At 45.7% G+C, this 18,292-nt stretch overlaps 1 protein-coding gene across 4 annotated transcripts in view; it reads right to left on the bottom strand.

Annotated features, from left to right (window-relative positions):
• JARID2 (jumonji and AT-rich interaction domain containing 2) overlaps nt 1-18,292 on the bottom strand; it is a 259,499-nt gene that overhangs the window by 98,710 nt on the left and 142,497 nt on the right. For 2 of the 4 annotated variants that reach the window (XM_034985710.1, XM_034985716.1), the window contains one exon: nt 6,657-6,798. The exons of 1 other annotated variant lie outside the window; for it this stretch is intronic. In XM_034985710.1, the coding sequence (XP_034841601.1) occupies nt 6,657-6,798 (142 nt within the window). Of the gene's footprint in view, nt 1-6,656; nt 6,799-15,636; nt 15,761-18,292 lie in introns of those variants that run through there. One more of the 4 variants, XM_034985712.1, reaches the window with a different exon arrangement.

The following is an 18,292-nucleotide window of genomic DNA, read 5'->3' as shown; positions in this document are numbered from 1 at the left end:
CCTCTGCAGACTTTAGATAGAAACTACCTAAAATAAAACTGGGTGGGTTGGGGCGGGGGGAGGACTAGGATAAAATAAACAGCATCGAGGTGCCGTGGGTCAACGTCAAGCAGCCAAAAATACATGCAATTGAAATCCCTAAAGGGGAAAAGAAGCACACACTCTAAAATTTGCAGAAATGTTGCCTTCAATTTTTCCAAAAGTGATAAAATCTACAGAACTAAGCAGCAGCTCAATGAACTGCAAACACGAGAAAAATAAACTACACCAAAGGACATGGTACCATGGATAAAAAGAAAATCTTTAAAAAGTAGACTAGGAAAGGGGCACCTGGCTGGCTCAGTCAGTTGAGCCTACGACTCTTGCTTTCGGCTGAGGTCTCAGGGTCCTGGGATCAAGCCCCACATCAGGCTCATTGATCAGCAGGAAGTAGGCTTCCCCTCTCCCCCCCACCCCCGAAATAAATAGAACTTAAAAAAAAGTAGACTAAGGAAAAGGACACGTCTTAGAGTTAAAAGGGTGACAGCGGACTTCTTGTTGGAAACAATGCAAAGCAGGGGACAGTTGAGTGGTATGCCCGTCCCCACAACAGCATTTTAAAGACAACACCCTAAAATTCTATAATGAGCAAAACACCTTTTAAAAATCAAGGTAAATTTCTTACAAGTACATGCTGTCCTACAATTCTTGTAAATATATATGTATTTTAATTTTTTAAATTTTTTAGTTATGTTAATCACCATACATTACATCACTCGTTTTAGATGTAGTGTTTCATGATTCATTGTTTGTGCATAACACCCAGTGCTCCATGCAATATATATGTATTTTAAAAGAGGGTGAAATAAAGATCTTCGTAGACATATAAAAGCCAAGAGATTCATCCAACCCTACCAACCCTAGCAAACCTATAAATAGAAGTATTTTTTAAAAAGGGGGGGGGTGGGTGGGAAAGGTATTGAAGTCCTGAGGCACTGGGTGGCTCAGTCGTTAAGCATCTGCCTTCGGCTCAGGTCATGATCCTGGGGTCCTGGGATCGAGCCCTGCATTGGGCTCCCTGCTCAGCGGGGAGCCTGCTTCTCCCTCTCTCACTCCCCCTGCTTGTCTTCCCTCTCTCGCTGTGTCTCTCTGTCAAATAAATAAATAAAATCTTTAAAAAAATAATAATAATAATCCAGCAAGAAAGATCTAGGAGAAGGAAAAAAGCAGCAACCATTGCAACCATTTAGGTAAATTTTAAAAAGCAGATAGACCTGAACATCTAGATTTCTTTATATTTAATTCCACACTTCTCTTCTGTGGTTATTAAGGGTCCCACATAATATTCCATTCTGCCATTTTGCCCCTTCTTTACTTGCTGTAGAGACTATGTTTCAGTGAAGACAGCTGTAGAATTAAAAATTAGAACAGTACTAAACTCTAATTTGTAAAATCGTCTTCAAGGTTGTAACAACAAAACAATCTGTAACACCCTGGTCAGTGGAGATGTCCAAATCTAAACCAAAACTTAAGAGAAATCGATCTAAAGCGGTTTGTGGCTATTATGCACAAGATTCAAAGCAAAACAAACAAGGGGAAACAAACATTTAGACTTTTAAAACTCTATTCTTAAAGATGTTCACAGTGAGGGGCGCCTGGGTGGCCCAGCTGGTTGGGCGTCTGCTTTTAGCTCAGGTCATGATCCCGGGGTCCTGGGATGGAGCCCCATACTGGGGGAGGGGGGGGGTGTCCACTGCTCAACAGGGAATCTGCTTCTCCCTCTCCCTCTCCCTCTGCCACTCCTCCTCACTCACTCTCTCTGCTCTCTAATAAATAAATAAAATCTTTAAAAAAAAAAAAGTTGATTCTCTGTATGCAATACCCAATCCACTGGAATGGGACGATCTTTAAACTCAGTCTTCCATCAATGGCCTAAGATATAGCAGCCATTTAACAAGAAGAACGTAGGACCCTGCAGGGACATAGTCTGAACTTTACTAGTTCACTAACCTCTCTTTTTTTCAAAGTAAGGCAGGGATTTTAGCAGTAAGTACTAGCAAAACAGCGCCCCCACAAGGTGAAATGATGACTTATGTGTGCACAGTTGAGACGGAATCCGCTCACCGACAGCCCATCTTCGCCAACTTGAACCTCATCTCACTCCCGACTGCTCCACGCAAGCAAATAACCTGGTTACACGAACCTCTGTGGGGGATTCACACTGTACGCCACCAGGGTCCTTCATGGGACTCAGAACTTCAGAGGACGGACACCCATCTCCACTTTTCCATCTGCCCACAGAGGGTGGTGTCGGGGTCACCACAGAAGGAAGATACAAATCACAATTTGCATAAATCAAAATTCCTCTAAAACATGTTGGAGAAGTCCCCAATCAATAGGCATGCTCACACGCAGCAAGTTCCTGTGTCCTGATGGGGATGGTTAATAACCGTATCGAATGCGCAGTCCTCATCACACACCTGTGGGCTCTTCATAAATCACCTTGTTCAGTCCACAGGACCACCGTGAGGTGGTTCCTGCTGTTGCAGACGTTTTAACACATAAGGAAACTGAGGCCCAGCGATGCTACAGAACCTGCCCAAGGACACAGGGCAGGTAGACGGTGAGCCGCAATAAGACGGCACATTGTCCAGCTCCAGCCCATACAGTTAACCATATTGACACATCCCTAAAAACCACCAGTCATTGTATTTTTCCTGCTTATTCCCTCCACCCAAAGATGAAGTAAAATAAGTACACAGTTCATTTGGCTATATATCTGAGCGGTCAAGTGATCCCTTTCAAACCATGCATTTTGGATCTTCCATTTACCTGCATTTGAAAGTACGGGGGCGGGGGGGTGTGGGCGGGTGCGGGGCTGGGTGGCTCAGTCGGCTAAGTGCCTGCCTCTTTGATTTTGGCTCAGGTCATGATCTCAGGGTCGTGAGATGGAGCCCTGCTATGGGCTCTGCACTGGGCATGAAGCCTGCTTACAATTCTCTTTCTCCCTCTCCCTCTGCTCCTCCCCTCCTGCTCACTCACACTTGCTCTAAATAATAAAATCAATCAATCAAAGTACACTATCACACCAACTTCCTTGTACACCACCTTCTTCTTGCCACCAGCCAAACAAGTAATCCATATGCCCATAACCATCATTCTGGACTTTCTCAGTCTATCCACACCCGACTGACAGAATCTGTCCATTCTGGTTTCTGAAAATACTTCAGTATTTCTTGCAGGAAACATAAGTTTTAGAAGAGCCAAGTGTAACAGGATGATGAGGGTAAGGAGCTAGGCATGGCCACCATCAAATTCAAAAGGAGCGGACTACAGGCTCAAAATCTCTGTAACATTTCCATTCACACAGTAACATTCATTAATGTAGATGTTTTTTAATATCATTTACCCCAATGATCAAAAGAAAAGGAAATCAAGACCTAGGCACTCCCACCATCACAGAGTCCTCCAGACCTCCACCAAACAGGCAAAGAGCCTGAAGAGAGAGTGGCTTTCCCTTTCACAAAGAGCGGACAAAGATTTCAGAAGATGTCCTTTTAATGGCTAGGTAAAAAGGTAACTTTCATTTTTGCCTCAATAAAGAAAAATAAATGCTCCAGAACTCTGGATTCTACTGCTTTCTGCGTGCCAAGAAAAAATCCCCGACATTAAGTATGACCAACGGCAGCAAGTACGCAGGGCCAAACACAGCTCAGGGGGCGTTTCCCCTAGAAAAATAACACTTCACAAACACACAAGACGTTTGGACCAAAGAATTATAAAACACATGACCAGCATCATCAGAAAATGGAATCGCTTTGATTTCCAGGTTGGAAACTCAAGGCAAAGGTCTGAGACTTGCAGAGTCCACACCTCGTATTTTAATTTTTCTTACAAAAGTCAAATACAAATTTACCCTCTTTCCTCCACTCCCAAGAGAAAAGGCGTATTTAACTGGTGATCCTAAAAACCATATATTTAGGAACAGTAATGAACTGTACAAGAATGGCTAGAAATTCCTAAAGAATATAGAATGCTTGGTCCAGAGCAAAGACATAAATCATGGCCCTGGAATCTGAGGATTCAGGGTTGTGTCCCACACAGTCTAAATGCCTACCAAGAACGCAAGGGGTCAATCACAAGATACGTTCCTCTCGGGGGTATATACACCAGGCTCAGGGAATTGTAGGCACAAGGTTAAAAGTAGCATCTCGTCAACAATGTTCTAAGTGACATTTTGAAATAACCACTCCACTTTAGGTAGTTACTCTGGGTTTGACATTGTCATCAGCAGGGACAGAACACCCCACCAGCTTATTGGAAAAGGTCTAATACACATAAGATGAAGGAAGGCTGACCATTCAGTCTGGCAAGGCACTGACAAAGCCCCAGGAATTCAGATTTCGGTTCTAACAACGTGCATTAGAAGGCAGGGTTCTACCAAATGATTTATACTAAATACCAATGAAGGATCAAAACAAATGAGCTCGTTAGGAGCCAGAAAGTATTAAAAGTTACTATTTTGGGGGCACCTGAGTGGCTCAGTCAGTTAAGTGTCCAACTCTTGATTTCGGCTCAGGTCATGATCATAGGGTCGTGACATCAAGCCCTATCGGGCCCTGCACTCAGCACAGAGTCTGCTTAAGATTGTCTCCCTCCCTCTCCCGTGCCCTCCCTCTCTAAAAAAAAAGTAAAAAAAAAAAGCTATTATTTTGTATTTGCTACGTACCCTACAACATTGCAAGAAATCTTAGCCCTAACTTCCCTACCTACTTGTAAAAACTACAAAGCCTGGAACATGCAGGCCACCTCAGACCAGCCCTCAATCCAGCCCAACCTGTCAAACCGTAACCTACATTATGTCCCTAATAGATTTCCCCAGTAGAGTGTGACTATAACCAAATAAAATTGCTGCTATGAATCCTTAATTCAGTAAAACAAGGTACTTGGCACACTAATTAAAGCAGATTAGAAATGGTTATGTTTCTCTGGATTCATCCTGAACAACATTTCTCTTGTCCACTGTCCCGGTGACCAAAGTTAAATGACCGATGTACACGCAAATGCCACACCCCAACACGGCGGCAGGCACAGAGAAAGCCAGCAGCACTGTCAACTAAGAAAGGCACTAGGAGTCGAGGACAAAGGGCCAGCAACGCCCCCCCACACCCCAAGAGAATGAAGCCTTAGAGATGTTGGTCATCACACCCCCATGCTTGCAGGATCTTTGGGGGCGGGGGGAATTGATGGCCATGCAGCTCAAGACCAGGTGCTGACATGTCCAACCACACTCAGAATTTTGCTCCCCAAACGGAGATGAAAGATGATGCTAGAGGCATGACCACCCACCATGCTTGGGAGCATGGACAACAACATTAAAGGTTCCAACCTATCTGCTGATGGGATTTCTAACACACATCCTTGACCTCCCTCTCTTGTGAGGACGCCATTTCTCAAACCGCGGCCGAGCGAAATGTTTGTGGTGAGTATCTGAAACAGGACTGACTTGTCACTGAGACACTCACCCAAGGGTCTTTAAAAGAGAGGAACCTACAAGGCGCAGGACATTGGCAGAGATTCTTCGTCCATATGCTTGCTGACTAACAACAAATCTGAGACCTCTTCTGAGATACAGTGCTGAGAATTAGGAGAAAATTGTATTCTGGGTTTTCTCAAAGAAGACACAGCATGATGGAGGAAAATAAACTAAGACTGAACTATTATCTCCAATTTCAGACTGAAATACAGTTCTTTTAAGGATCTTAAAATACCTAATGCATGATTTCCACTAAACTCAGGACTTCATTAGATACACGCATCTAGACAATTTCCAAAAGGTAACAGAATTCTGGAGAAAGAGTACAATTTTTTTTTTCTTTTCCCCAACCTCTCGAACTACCAGGTTCTAAGAAAAAGTCATCAATCTAGTCATCCAGGAAAACCTCGAGTATGAGAACGGAAGGAAGGAAAAAAAAAAAAAAAAAAAAAAACCAAAAACCAGAAATGGAATATAATTTCGGAGGTGGAAGCACAACACATGAGGTATGAAATCAGGCAGATGACCGGCAAGGGGTTTTTTAAACACCCCATTACAAGCAGCATTATATAAGGTCACTGCCACCGTTTGACCGTGAAACCACAAACTTATCAAATTCCCATAGCCAACTTCCCTATCAAACTCTCAAGCTTATTTAGGAAAGTCATTTAAAAAAAAAAAAAGGGTAAATTAAAAGTTTTATGAACGATTCCTCCACCACAGCCGGGGTTCTGTTTTCCTGAGGAGGAACGTTGTTCAGAAACACTGCATTTAATTCTTCAACATTTTTAGGATCAGCTCTCTTCAGACATGGCAAAATACCATCGAATGGACTCCAGAAATTGAGGAGAGTCACTTACAAGGATCAGAGAAGACAGGAATTACAAGTTGGCAACCCTGTGGCAAATGCTCAGGGGAGGAATGGGCTCTGTTTGGCCCATCGCATTTTCTGGTGTGTTCGTTTCTGATGACAATTAGCGGACAACTTTCAGAAACCAGGACCTGGGATAGAGAACATCCAGAACCCTGGCTCCTCTATGAAAACCAGGAGACTGGGTGGGTGGGCCCGAGTTGGCTCCCCTGTGGGAAACGCTGGTGTCCCTGGTTTAAGGCTCCAGCATTTTCAGCCTTGGGTACTAACCTTTTCCTCGACGGCCCTTCTTCAAAATCTGAAGAACTAACATCGTTGCTAGTAGAGGACACTTGGGATGCATCGTCCTTCTCATTCTCTGACTGTTCTGACGCTGGTCCTAATCCCTTAGACTGGCCATTACCAAGGAGCCCTACAGGTGAGAAAAGGGGACAAAGACTTAAAACACATGACATCAGGAAGTAGCACTTTACCACAGTTACCCCTACACCGTGGCCGATGAGGCCAGACCAGAATTTGGAAAGAAGATTAGAAGGTGCGTATCTCCCCCTTTTGAGTGGGACACCTCATCCTACATGAGGCCCAGGAAATCATTTCAACAGTGAGAAATGCAGGCAGGATTTTGTAACCGTAATAGATTCTGCAGGGTTCTTATTCAAATATATAAGCATCTTTCAGGGCTTGGGCTAGGAAGAAAAGTACCTCGTGTATTACCAATTCGAACTAGTTAACCTTCAAAGGCTAACAGATGTACGCTACAAATACCGGGATGTCCTGTTAAGCAAGCGAACTGGAGAAAGGTCTGTGACAAGGGATACTGGAAGTATTTTAATAAGCACTGAGGACCCACTAATGGGTGATGGCAGAATAAAAGCCTGGCCGGTCTTCTAGCACTGAGACGTTCTTGCATCTAGGGTTCTGGACATAATTTAAGTCCTACTGATGGGAAGCTCACCCCAACACAAGTGTCTGCAGTGACTGGCCCCCAATTTCAGTCCCATCAGCAGCCTCATGGGCATCAGAAGCTGGGAAACCGTAGGAATGCCTACACAGGATCTACGTTTTCACAGCCGTGGCACTCGGCTTTTAAGCAGAGCCAAAAGTATAGTGTGGACCCTTGATTTCTACCCTTCCAACATTTCCCCCAACTTTGTAAGCACTTAATTCCCTGTATTAAATCCCTTTTTGCGGCGCCTGGGTGGCTCAGACTTTAAGCGTCTGCCTTCGGCTCGGGTCATGACCCCGGGGTCCTGGGATCAAGCCCCACATCGGGCTCCCCGCTCAGCGGGAAGCCTGCTTCTCTCCCACTCCCCCTGCTTGTGTTCCCTCTCTCGCTGTGTCTCTCTCTGTCAAATAAATAAATAAAATCTTAAAATAAATAAATCCCTTTTTGGTTCAGACACTTAAGAGTGGTTCCAACTATCACACTAAACACTATATAGGAAAGAGGATTCTATATATTTGGTAAAGTCATCTGTAAGAACGTGGTATAAGGAAACCAAACCCTGGGACTAGACCTGTTTGTGCACGTGCTTCCCTGCTTGTGTGTTTGCACATCCTTTCCGAGGATGAGTAATACCAGAACACTGGAAATCTATTAGAATGAAATAAATAAAGCCCATGGCTATCACTTAGACATGTAGCTTTTGGGAGCCAGGACTGCAAAACAGAAGTGAAATCATACACAACTTCCCCAAGAAAGAGAAAACATGGGCAATTTACACCGTGAGGTCAAAAGGAGACATGAATTGTATGGAAGTCACAGTTTAAGGGTAGAGGTATGGTCTACGCTACCCACTACTGTGGTCACTAGTCATATGCAGCTTTTTTAATGTGTTTCCTTTTTTTGACATGGGGGGATGGGCCAGAGGGAGAGAGAGGATCTTAAGCAAGCTCCACACCCAAAGCAGAGTCCAATCCAGGGCTCGATCTCGATCCCAAGATCATGACCTGACCCCAAACCAAGAGTCGGAAGATTAAGCGCCTGAGCCACCCAGATGCCCCAGTCACATTCAAGCATCGGAAATACAGCTAGTGCAGAAAAGGAAATGAATTATTTTTATTTTTAATCAACTGAAAACTGAACATTCGATAATTTTATATTGATTAATTTTTGAAACATTTTGGATGTATGTTTGAGGTTGAGTCAATTATATGAAAATTAATCTTCCCTGCCTTGAGATTTTTTAATGAAGCTCTAGACAACTAAACCTACATAATTCATAGGTATTAACTACATAAAATGACATACAGCACTTTAAATAAGGTCACAGGGTGAGGAGAAAGCCTACGGAAAATAGTAGGATGGATACAGGAGATACTCAAGAGACGAAGAAACTGGGCCAGGAGAGATGTCATACATGTAAAGAGGAGATGAGTGAATGGCCACACTTGAAAAGGATGGGCAGTTCAAAATAAAAACTGATTACAGAACCACATGTAAAATTAATGAGCGAGAGAAAGAGAGGCATCTTAAGTATAAGCTTACTCTTGGTTGAGTTCACATTTTCTAATAGTCCATGAGTACAAAAAGGAGAATAAAGCAAGAGAGGAGGGAAAGAATGGGAGTTCACCCCATCCATGCTTGCTTGCTTGCTTGCTTTAAGTTTTTATCATCTGCTCATTTTCTTAACACCTACCATATGCCAGGGCCCTGGGGATACAGGCATAATCAAACAAAACCTAAATTCCAGTGAGGAGGTAGATCGACAAGCACACATGGGTGGATCAGTTAGTATGTGCAAAGAAGAAACCTTGCACTTGGGGGGCAAGGAAAAAGTGACTGGGGGCGGGGGGGGAGGGGGGGGAACGGGACACAGTGAATGTGAATCAGTGAAGCCAGAACACTTAATCGCAAAGTTGGAATTTGCAATAAACCTAAAAAACCAAAACCAAAAACAGGGGGATGGTGGTAGTGAAGGAGGAGGGGGTTGTTTTGAAGCTGTGTTTGGACCAAGGAGGAAACAAGCAAGGACCATGTGCTGTTAGGTGAAGCCAGGGCAGAAGAAACACTGCTGTGCCCTTCAGTACATAACAAGATCTTCCGTATTTGCTGCATGAGTAAGCAGCGAGTGAGTGAGCGAGCAAGCAAGCAGAAAAGAGTGAAACCATTCAGTGACAAGCTACACTCCTGCCCTTCTGACAAGAATAATCTCCGCAGATTATAGAGCGGGGATTCTCAAACTTGAGCATGAATCAGAATCACCTGTCCAAACACAGTCCCCCAGACCTCATCACCCCATCTGTCCTATTCTAACAAGTTCGCACGTGATGCTGATGTGGCCTTGGCTACTGGGGAACCACATTTTGAGAACCGCGACTGCAGGGCAAAACCAGGTTCAAGCCGGTAGGAGACCCAGGGCTCTAAGACACTAGGATGCTTGGGGCAAGTGTGAATCAGATAAGGAAACAAATTCTGATTGTGCAATCTATGACGACCCAAATGAAAGTAAGGCATCCAACCCCAGAGTTCTGTTGGGGCATTCTTCTACCTTTTATCGGGGATTTTGTGAAGGCAAAGAAGATTACTTACACAACTTAGTCACAAAGCTCTAAGGAGTCAGCTAATGACAAATTCAGAGGAAAAAAAGTAACACACTGGGGGGAGGGTGCCCGGGAAGCATTCCTATCTATGTATGATATGAATAAGCATTCATATCTATGCATCAATGTAAAAAGGCATAGGAGGTATCTCCCCTCCAGAAGTCGACTGTCCAAAGTGCAAATTCAGGGAAACTGGATTGTGAAATTTTACAAGGAAACAGGGAACCTGAATTGACTGTACATGAGCTCTTTGAAGTTCACTGGTGAGACAGAAGTGAGCAGGATGCTCTATTAAGCCACAGTAAGGCGTGGCTGAGCTACATGAAAATGACTGAAAGTAGCAGTCATTGTCCCAAGCCCTCACCAGACTAATATCTTCCGAGAACTCCAAAGTTTCCTCCATTCCGAGGATTAGCAAGGATGATTACCTGAACTCGAAGAGGTAAGTCTGATTCGCTTTCCAGATTAGGAAAATTGGGGCCCATACAGAGGGAACTGATTGCTGTCAATGCAAACTGAAGGAGCTGAGCTTTTCACTGCCTTTATAAGGGGCAAGACCCATTGGTTCTGCATGCAATCTGCTTTTTCATTTGGGGTACCCCCATCCTGTACAGAGAACATTTACATTCATTTTCAGTGAGGCAGTCTACAGGGTTGGGCAGAGACGTGCCCACTCCACCCAGCTCCCCCCCAGCCCACTCTCACACCTCCCATGTACGAGCTACCCCGTTTCATTTTGAAGATTTTAATCCAAATCATACTGCCTGCCTGATCCAGAAGAGCCAGGTCAGCAAGATGGAGTAGGATGCCACAGGGCAGAACAGCCATTATCAGAACATTAGAAAAGCTACTGTGTGTTGCCTTTTCTTCTCCCTAACAAAGCCCTGCCATCAATTTTTTGAATTATTATTTTTAGTCGATGAGAAATAACAGTACAGCGTCCCCTCCTTCTAACACACGAGCTCTTATTTTCCCAAAACCCTCCCCCAATCACCACAACCCTTCATTGGGAGAGGAGGTTAAATGGAGAAAACTGAATGGCCCAAAGATCCTGTTCTCCCCACATGAGCATTTGTTCCCCTCTATTAATATTCAGGAGGTTGAACTTAAATTAAACCACGTCTATTGTCTTCCACAAAAGCAATAAATATGAGCTGAAAATGCCAAACCGCTGCGGGGGAAGGCAGCTTGGGGACCACCTGCAACCGTGGCTAGCCACTGGCAGCCCACAGGGGCGGCGTGGCCCGGGCCCGAGACCGCTCGGCCAGCATGCGTGGCGGGGCCCGTCCTCACAGGCTGAGAGCCCCCAAAGAATCCAGTCAGTACAACAGAATCGGGCCATCACGTTCCGGGGCCTTTCAGCCCATCTCCCAAAACTGAGCAAGAAATGAAAAGGCTTTCCATTCAAGGCAAGACACCAAAACTGGCTTCTTGGCTAAGCAGCAGGAGCTGTGGGTAAAAAGAATTCTTGTCCTTGGAAGACTGGAAGATGGAGGAGCATGATCTGCCTCTTGCCTTCACATTGGGGGGGGGGGGGGGGGGGAAAAAAAAGGGGCGGGGGGGGGCGCCCGGGCGGGGGGGGGGGGGTGAGCTCCCCTGTGGGGGGGGGGGGGGGGGGGGGGGGGGGTGAATACAAACGAGGCCAAGGTTCCCGCTCACTCCAGAAGGCCAGCTTAAGCACCTGATGAGAGCTACAGATTTCAGAACACCGAGGTAGAGAGACTGAAGGGAATCCCTGTCTAACCCTGGGACGGACGGACACATGCACGCACAGGGACACACACACACAGAGAATGTGCAGCCCTCATAATTCCATGTTTTAGACACAAAGAAGTTTCACCAGCCCTCCCACTGGCTACACGTACATGACAGAATACAAAACCAAAGGGGGAAAAAAAAATCGAACCCCTCTGCTTCACTAAAAGCAGAGCCTAAAGAAGGGTTGAAGAGAAGGGGGAAAAATGAGGAGACCTTTGAAGTTTCCAAAACATTTGGAGGACAGCAAACGTATTAGCATATTAGGGAGAGTCCATTATTTGGCTTTGTTGTAGAAGAAATGCACAAAAGGTAATTCTGTATTACACAGCCAGGGCCCGTCACCCCATCACTGTGAAACAAGGTATCACATTACATATTAAACAGTCAAGCATCCAAAGGGAGCTTTCATTTTCAGCTGCTGTGTGTGTGTGTGTGTGTGTGTGTGTGAGCGTGCGTGCGTGTTGGGGGATGGGGATGGCTGCCGCACTTTGGAGTTGAGAGAAAAATTACCACAACAGCCCCCTGGGTTGAGGTAGGACCCTCTCTCATATTCAGAATGCAGAGTCTGCTGCCCTTGCTTGTGAAAAATAAAGTATTTTTCACTCACATTTTTAAAGAAAAATCTGTGGATTGTCTTCTGGGGTTTTTTGTTTTGTTTTGCTTTGCTTTGGGATACCAGGGAGAAATGGGGCTCCGGCCAGCCTCGCAGGTTCAACACGAATACACGAATACAGAGTCCGACCCCAACTGTACACACTTGGGTCCGCAGCCAAGCTTTTGGATGGATCCCCAGGTTCCAGGGAAGGGGATGAGCATGGCAGAGAGGTCTGCGAAGCTAAGCCCAGGCTCCCCACATCAAAACGCTGAGGTGGAGGAGAACAAATGACAGTCTCGAGGCATGATGTCACAGCCACACTCATGGTCAACAGAGCACAAATGAAAGTGGGTTGAATACCTCAGCTGACGGAAAATAATGATCCCTTCCCTTAGGAGAAGGGCCCCTGAGCAGATAGGGCTCCCCTTTGTCTACTCTCAATCAGCTACGGAGATTTTCCATTCCAACCAAGAATATGGAATCCAAAAATACCCCAATGGCCCCTGAGAAGAGCCCCCAAGACAAAGAGACGACAGGGGCTTTTGTTAGTTTAACACCCAAAAAGTAAACAGATAATGCCCCAGGAACCCTTTCTCGCCACCATTCTTTCCCCATGAAACCTTCTTGGGCAATCTGAAGCTCAAGTTTTTAATAAAAAAAGGTGTTCCCTAAAAAAACTGACAGAGAACTAATTAATTAACATGGAAAAGTTGGGCCACTGGGTAAGCAAAGCCAATGTCGGATTCTATCCTTTTTTTTCTTGTCTCAAAATCAAGCACATGGCTACCTTTGAGACAGATGAGCGGGAAGAGAGACAGGACCCTTGAGCCCAGAAGGGATTTCCTCACCTTGAGGCACAAAGAAGCGAGCCAACAGACATTTACACACAGGAAGGGCGACCACATTGCTGCGAACACTAAAATGGGCCCTGTTCTAGCGGTCTAAACCCGAAATGAGTGAGCACCACCCAAAGACAAAAGACCTCTCCTTCCCACATCCTGACCAGTAGTCACAAGAAGAAAGAAAACACTCCTCATGGAGAGACTCCAACAACCACCACCGAAGAGCCACAGTTGGACTTCATTTGGTACACCCCCCCCCCAAAAAAATCACTCAGTGGGAAAGATCCAGGATCTCTAGTTTCTGGACCAGCCATGGCAGCTACTGGGAACTGTGATGATCACAATGGCAAGCAAATTGTACTGTGCATTTTGCAACAACTCCTTTACTTCTTTAGGGTAAAAGGGCTCTTCCCTCCTTACATTCTCGGTCTTTTCCCTTGTTCTTCCTCCTTACCATGAATTTTACAACATCACAACAGGTAGAATAGCTTGAATAATAAATAATAAAACAGAAACATCCACACTGTTCCACAAGGAGAAGCTCTCTCTACTTTTGCATGCAAACATCAATTACTCCTCCATCCCAGGCCTGAATTCCTCCGGGTCCAAACCCCATCCCAATACCTTATTGATTTTATGCTGGCAAACCAGTCAAAAGCATGCCCACCAGGCCATCTAGTTATAACCATCCATCCAAAGCATGAATCCCTGGACTCCCCCAGAACCTGCAACTCAAGCTTCTATCAGCTAAGGGAAAAGGTTCCACTGTGCAAATGGCCCAGTCCCAAACGCCCCAGAGGTCAAAAACCGCCTTCCACATTCAGAAGAAAAGGGATTAAAGACAGATGCCGGATTTAGGCCGGTGTAGAGACCGAGCTGCAGAACAATGGTATCACTGCAAAGCGTGAACTTGGAGTCCCACACTGTAGAGGTAAACACAGGTCATTTCTAGAGAAATTCTTTTAGATAGATCAAGGAGACCAACACATCCAAAGTTTTACGTTCAGATAATCGGACGTGCCAAAATCAGATTCTTTTTTCCAAATCACGCAATCTGCACTTCTCAAAGGGAGATTTCCATATACCTATGCAGCATATTCTCAGAAAGCTAGGGACAGTCAACCTTCAAGTAATTGCCATATGCACGTGTATTTACCTTCAAAGCTTAATATCATCACTTACATTTACCCCACAGATGAGTTACCAAAAGACACAGGCTCTCAAATATTAGCAAGTCTCTACAAAGTTAGGTAAACCTGGCTTCAGCTCAGATCAACAAACCCCATCAAGTTACTAGTCTGTGTACTGGTCTGTGCTGATAAACAGGCACCACTCCAAATACTGTGTTCTGACGAACATCACAATTTGTGGAGAAGAGCCACACCCTTAACCCTAAAACCTCTCTGGCTGCTTTTACCCCCTAATACAAATGGACCCCACCAACGTTCTCAATTCCCTTGTGCTTGTAGCATTGACTAGGAGGGATGGAAGTTTCTGAGGGCCCTCATTACCTCACTCACAAATCAGACTGCACACCCGCTTTTAAGATGAACAGATTAAGGAAGGATTAAGTGGGCTATCTGAAGCAAAAATAATAATAATAATAATAAGGAAATTTTTAAAGCTGCTGACAGCAAGCAAGTTTAGAGAGGCCTACTACCTCCCAGAGCAACATTCTTTCTCATACTGAAATCTAAGGTAAGCAACACAAAAAACAGAACTCCAGGAACATGGCCACAGAATCTGCAAAAATCAGAGGCACCTAAAACTGATGGCTCCTAAAATTCATTTGTGTTTACATCTAGTAATGCAAACCCAGATTCATGCACGAGAGGTGGGAGGGGGAAAAAAAAAATCGAGAGCGCTCGGAGTTTCAAGCTTTAGGGCTGACCTAGAATCACCCAGTATCCACGTCCGTGCCTCAGTTTCCTCCATCTATCGAGGAAGGAAGACAAGAGATACAAAGTATTGAGGGAAAGGAAACTATGCATGCTGTTGATAAAGGAAACCAAAGCCGTGGTGAGGACAAACTAATTAACTTTAATCAAACATCTATTTTTAAATGCTGGGAAATGATCGCATAAACTGGCAATAAAATAAAGGGACCAGCCATAGCTGGATGGCGTTCGGTCCCCAGAGAAACGTCTAAATTCATACAAGCCTGGCTAAAACTGCAGATTTGGCCAAAATGGTCAACAGAGCTGAATGCTTTAAGAACGACATTAATTCTCTCTTGTAAATTTCCACAGTGTCTTTGCAGGAGCCACCAACTACCCCCAGGGAGGATATCAAAGCTAAAAGAGTATTAATATTAAGCAATCGCAACACTTTTCACATACTCATATATACACACAGACAGACAGATCTATCTAGCACCTTGCCATCCATAATGGATTTAATCAGGACCCCAGCAGGGGAAAAACCACAAAAGGCCTATTTCTCCAACAAAAGCCATAGCAGCCTGAAACAAACCTAGAGCTATTTGGTTTTTATTTTATTTATAGGAACAGACCTTCTATCCCAGGTTCCTCAAGATAAGCCACCAAAAACTGCACCTGACAGACCCGTGGAGCAGCCATCCTCAGAGCCGGATCATTGCAGAGAGACAGAGAGGAAGGAGGACAGAGGGAGGGAGGGAGGAGGGAGGGAGGAGGGAGGAGGGAGGGCGAGCGCGGCGAGGCAGGCTCCAGAGCACTTGTCAACAATCCTCCCCTGTACGTAATAAGCAGGCGGTGGTGCACATTCCGCGCGGCAATAGGACGGCCGCGAGCCCTGGGCCCGGGAGGGGGGGGGAGGCGCCCGGGAGGGAAGGTTATTTATGTGCAGGGGAGGGAACCCAACCCCGAAGAGGAGGGGTCTGTGGCGCGTTTTCCCCCCTCCTGATAAATTGAGGGGAGGGGGAAAAAGGGGGGAATGAAAAGAGCGACTAGCTTTTCTCTCTCCAGGCAAAGCAATTCCCCCAATCTGCAATGCAGACAAATCCTTATTGGAGAATTTCTGGCATGGGGGGGGTGGTGAGGAGAGGAGAGACAGGACACCTCTGACGGGGGCGGTCAGTTTAATGGTGCACACGTCTGCACCCAGTCTGCCGCCCCCCCCCCCCATGCACACATTCCACCCCCACGCACAGCAGTGGGGTGGGGGTGGGGGGTCCGTGGCACATTTTCAATGGCATCCCTTTTTAATATCATAATCTGTGTCATTCAGCACTTGCCTTTTATTTATTTTTATTTGTTTTTTTGGCTGGGAGAGCTGGGCAGCGATCCAGACAGACTGCAGAAATCTCGCTCCACAGGCTCCTCCTCCTCAAGCCCTCCCCTCCCCTCCCTCCAATCCTGGCTACCAGGACGCTTTTATTACTTCTGTGATGACTGCTGGGGCCACTGCCGCCCTCCCCGCCCCCAGCACACTGACGGCCTTCCCCCACGCACGTAAATTCATCTCATCTAATAACACAGACGCTGTTTCTCCTCATTGTTTCTGGAGGGTCTGTCACAGAACAGGCTCTGTGGTCTGGCAGCTGCTGGGGGGGGGTGGGGGGAAGACTCCAACAAGGCTGGCCAGCTCCCTGGCCCTGATGACTGGAGCATGCATCTCCCCCTCATTTGTCATAAAGCTATTTGATTTTAAAAGTCAATTCTTTCAAGGCTTTTGAACTTCAGCTGGCAATCATGATGTCAAAAACACATGCTCTGAACACCATCCCACACTGTACTCTTTTTGCCTTTCCAATGGGGGGGCGGGGGGGGGAGAGGGAAGATGGCGGCATGCCATCAAAAGATTCCACATGCTAAATTTAAAGTTTACCTCAGATTCATCCAAGGAAACTGGGAAAAGAATGCCCCTTACTATTACTTTTAGTGAGTTGTTGTTTAACCACTGAATGAGCCCCTTCTCGGCTTTATACAGGTTGTTACTGAGACCTCACCAAACCCCTCAAAGCTGATGCTACTTTTGCTTATGGCATCTAGCTGACAGTCACCCAGGGCTGGTGATTATTCTTTTCACGAGGGCAGTCTCCTGTTGCCTAAATCACCAGGTCCTATCTACCTGCCTCGCTTTTAAACAATCAGGAGGTTGGTGTTGGTCCTTGCTGATTGCTACTTGCTCTCCACCCGCTTTAAAATCAGAATTACAGGTGGAGCCTTAGAGACCATCTAGCATAATCCCCCACTTTACAGATATGCACACTGAGGCTTATGCAGGTATGGTTCTTAACCAAGATCAGAGCTAGCTCCTCATAAGGTTCTCAACCAAAGGTCATCCAAGAACGCCAGGGTATCTGGGAACCGGAACAACCCGATGATACAATTCCTCGTAGAAATCACTGGGATGAAAAATCCCTCTCAGATCCTATCCTGCCCTATATGTGAGCCCGCAGAGCAGACCCTCATCCGGTTCTCTCCAGTGCAGTATACTCCTGTAATGTCGAACAACTGTTTGGCATGCATCCCACTGCAGCATAAGTCATACACAGTCAATTAAAGGACATTGAAGGGATGACTATTTGGCTTTTTTCCTCTTCTTTCTACTGGGACTAGTCTTTTGGTGCCCTCAGTAATCAAAAGCACCCAACAAAGAACTGGAAATATGGGATGGTGATTCTGAGAAAAGGAAGGAAGACAGCAAGAACCACAAGACCTGAAATGAATGGCCAGAAACCCAGTCTGACGGTGACGTATGGCTACTGGTCATCCTCAACGTCCCCAGCTCTGCCGCCTCCAAACGGAGAGTGTACAGAGAGCCCTCAGCCCACCCGAGGGAAGCAGCGTCTGCTTTATTTTTTCTCTACTCTCTCTGACTTCGCTTCCCATTGCCTGGAAAGTAACTGGGTATTTAAATTTAGAAAGATAAGCCCTAGCAGAGTGTTGGCCCTGACTGCTTTTACTTCCAAGACCATCGTCAGGATCTGATCGTGCACTGCACATTCCCTAAAATATATGCTTAGTCAGGCCCGTGTGTCCACTCTGCCCCAGCCCTACCGCTGAACACCTCTGGGCTGTAAACTTCATCAGGTTTTGGACTGTTCGGATAAAACACGGGTGCATTTCCCAAAGTACCAGATAGATGGACTAACAGCTTCCGGGGCACACACGATAGAACCGAAAACTGCGTCCTGCTTCTGAATAAAAATACAACTTTCAATACTGAAATCCTGAGCCAGAGAG

The sequence above is a fragment of the Mirounga leonina genome, unplaced genomic scaffold (assembly GCF_011800145.1).
Source record: "Mirounga leonina isolate KUSES-001 unplaced genomic scaffold, KU_Mleo_1.0 Mir_366, whole genome shotgun sequence".
NCBI lineage: Eukaryota > Metazoa > Chordata > Mammalia > Carnivora > Phocidae > Mirounga > Mirounga leonina.
The sequence above is the reverse complement of the archived record's forward strand: the minus strand, read 5'-3'. Positions and strand labels throughout refer to the sequence as shown.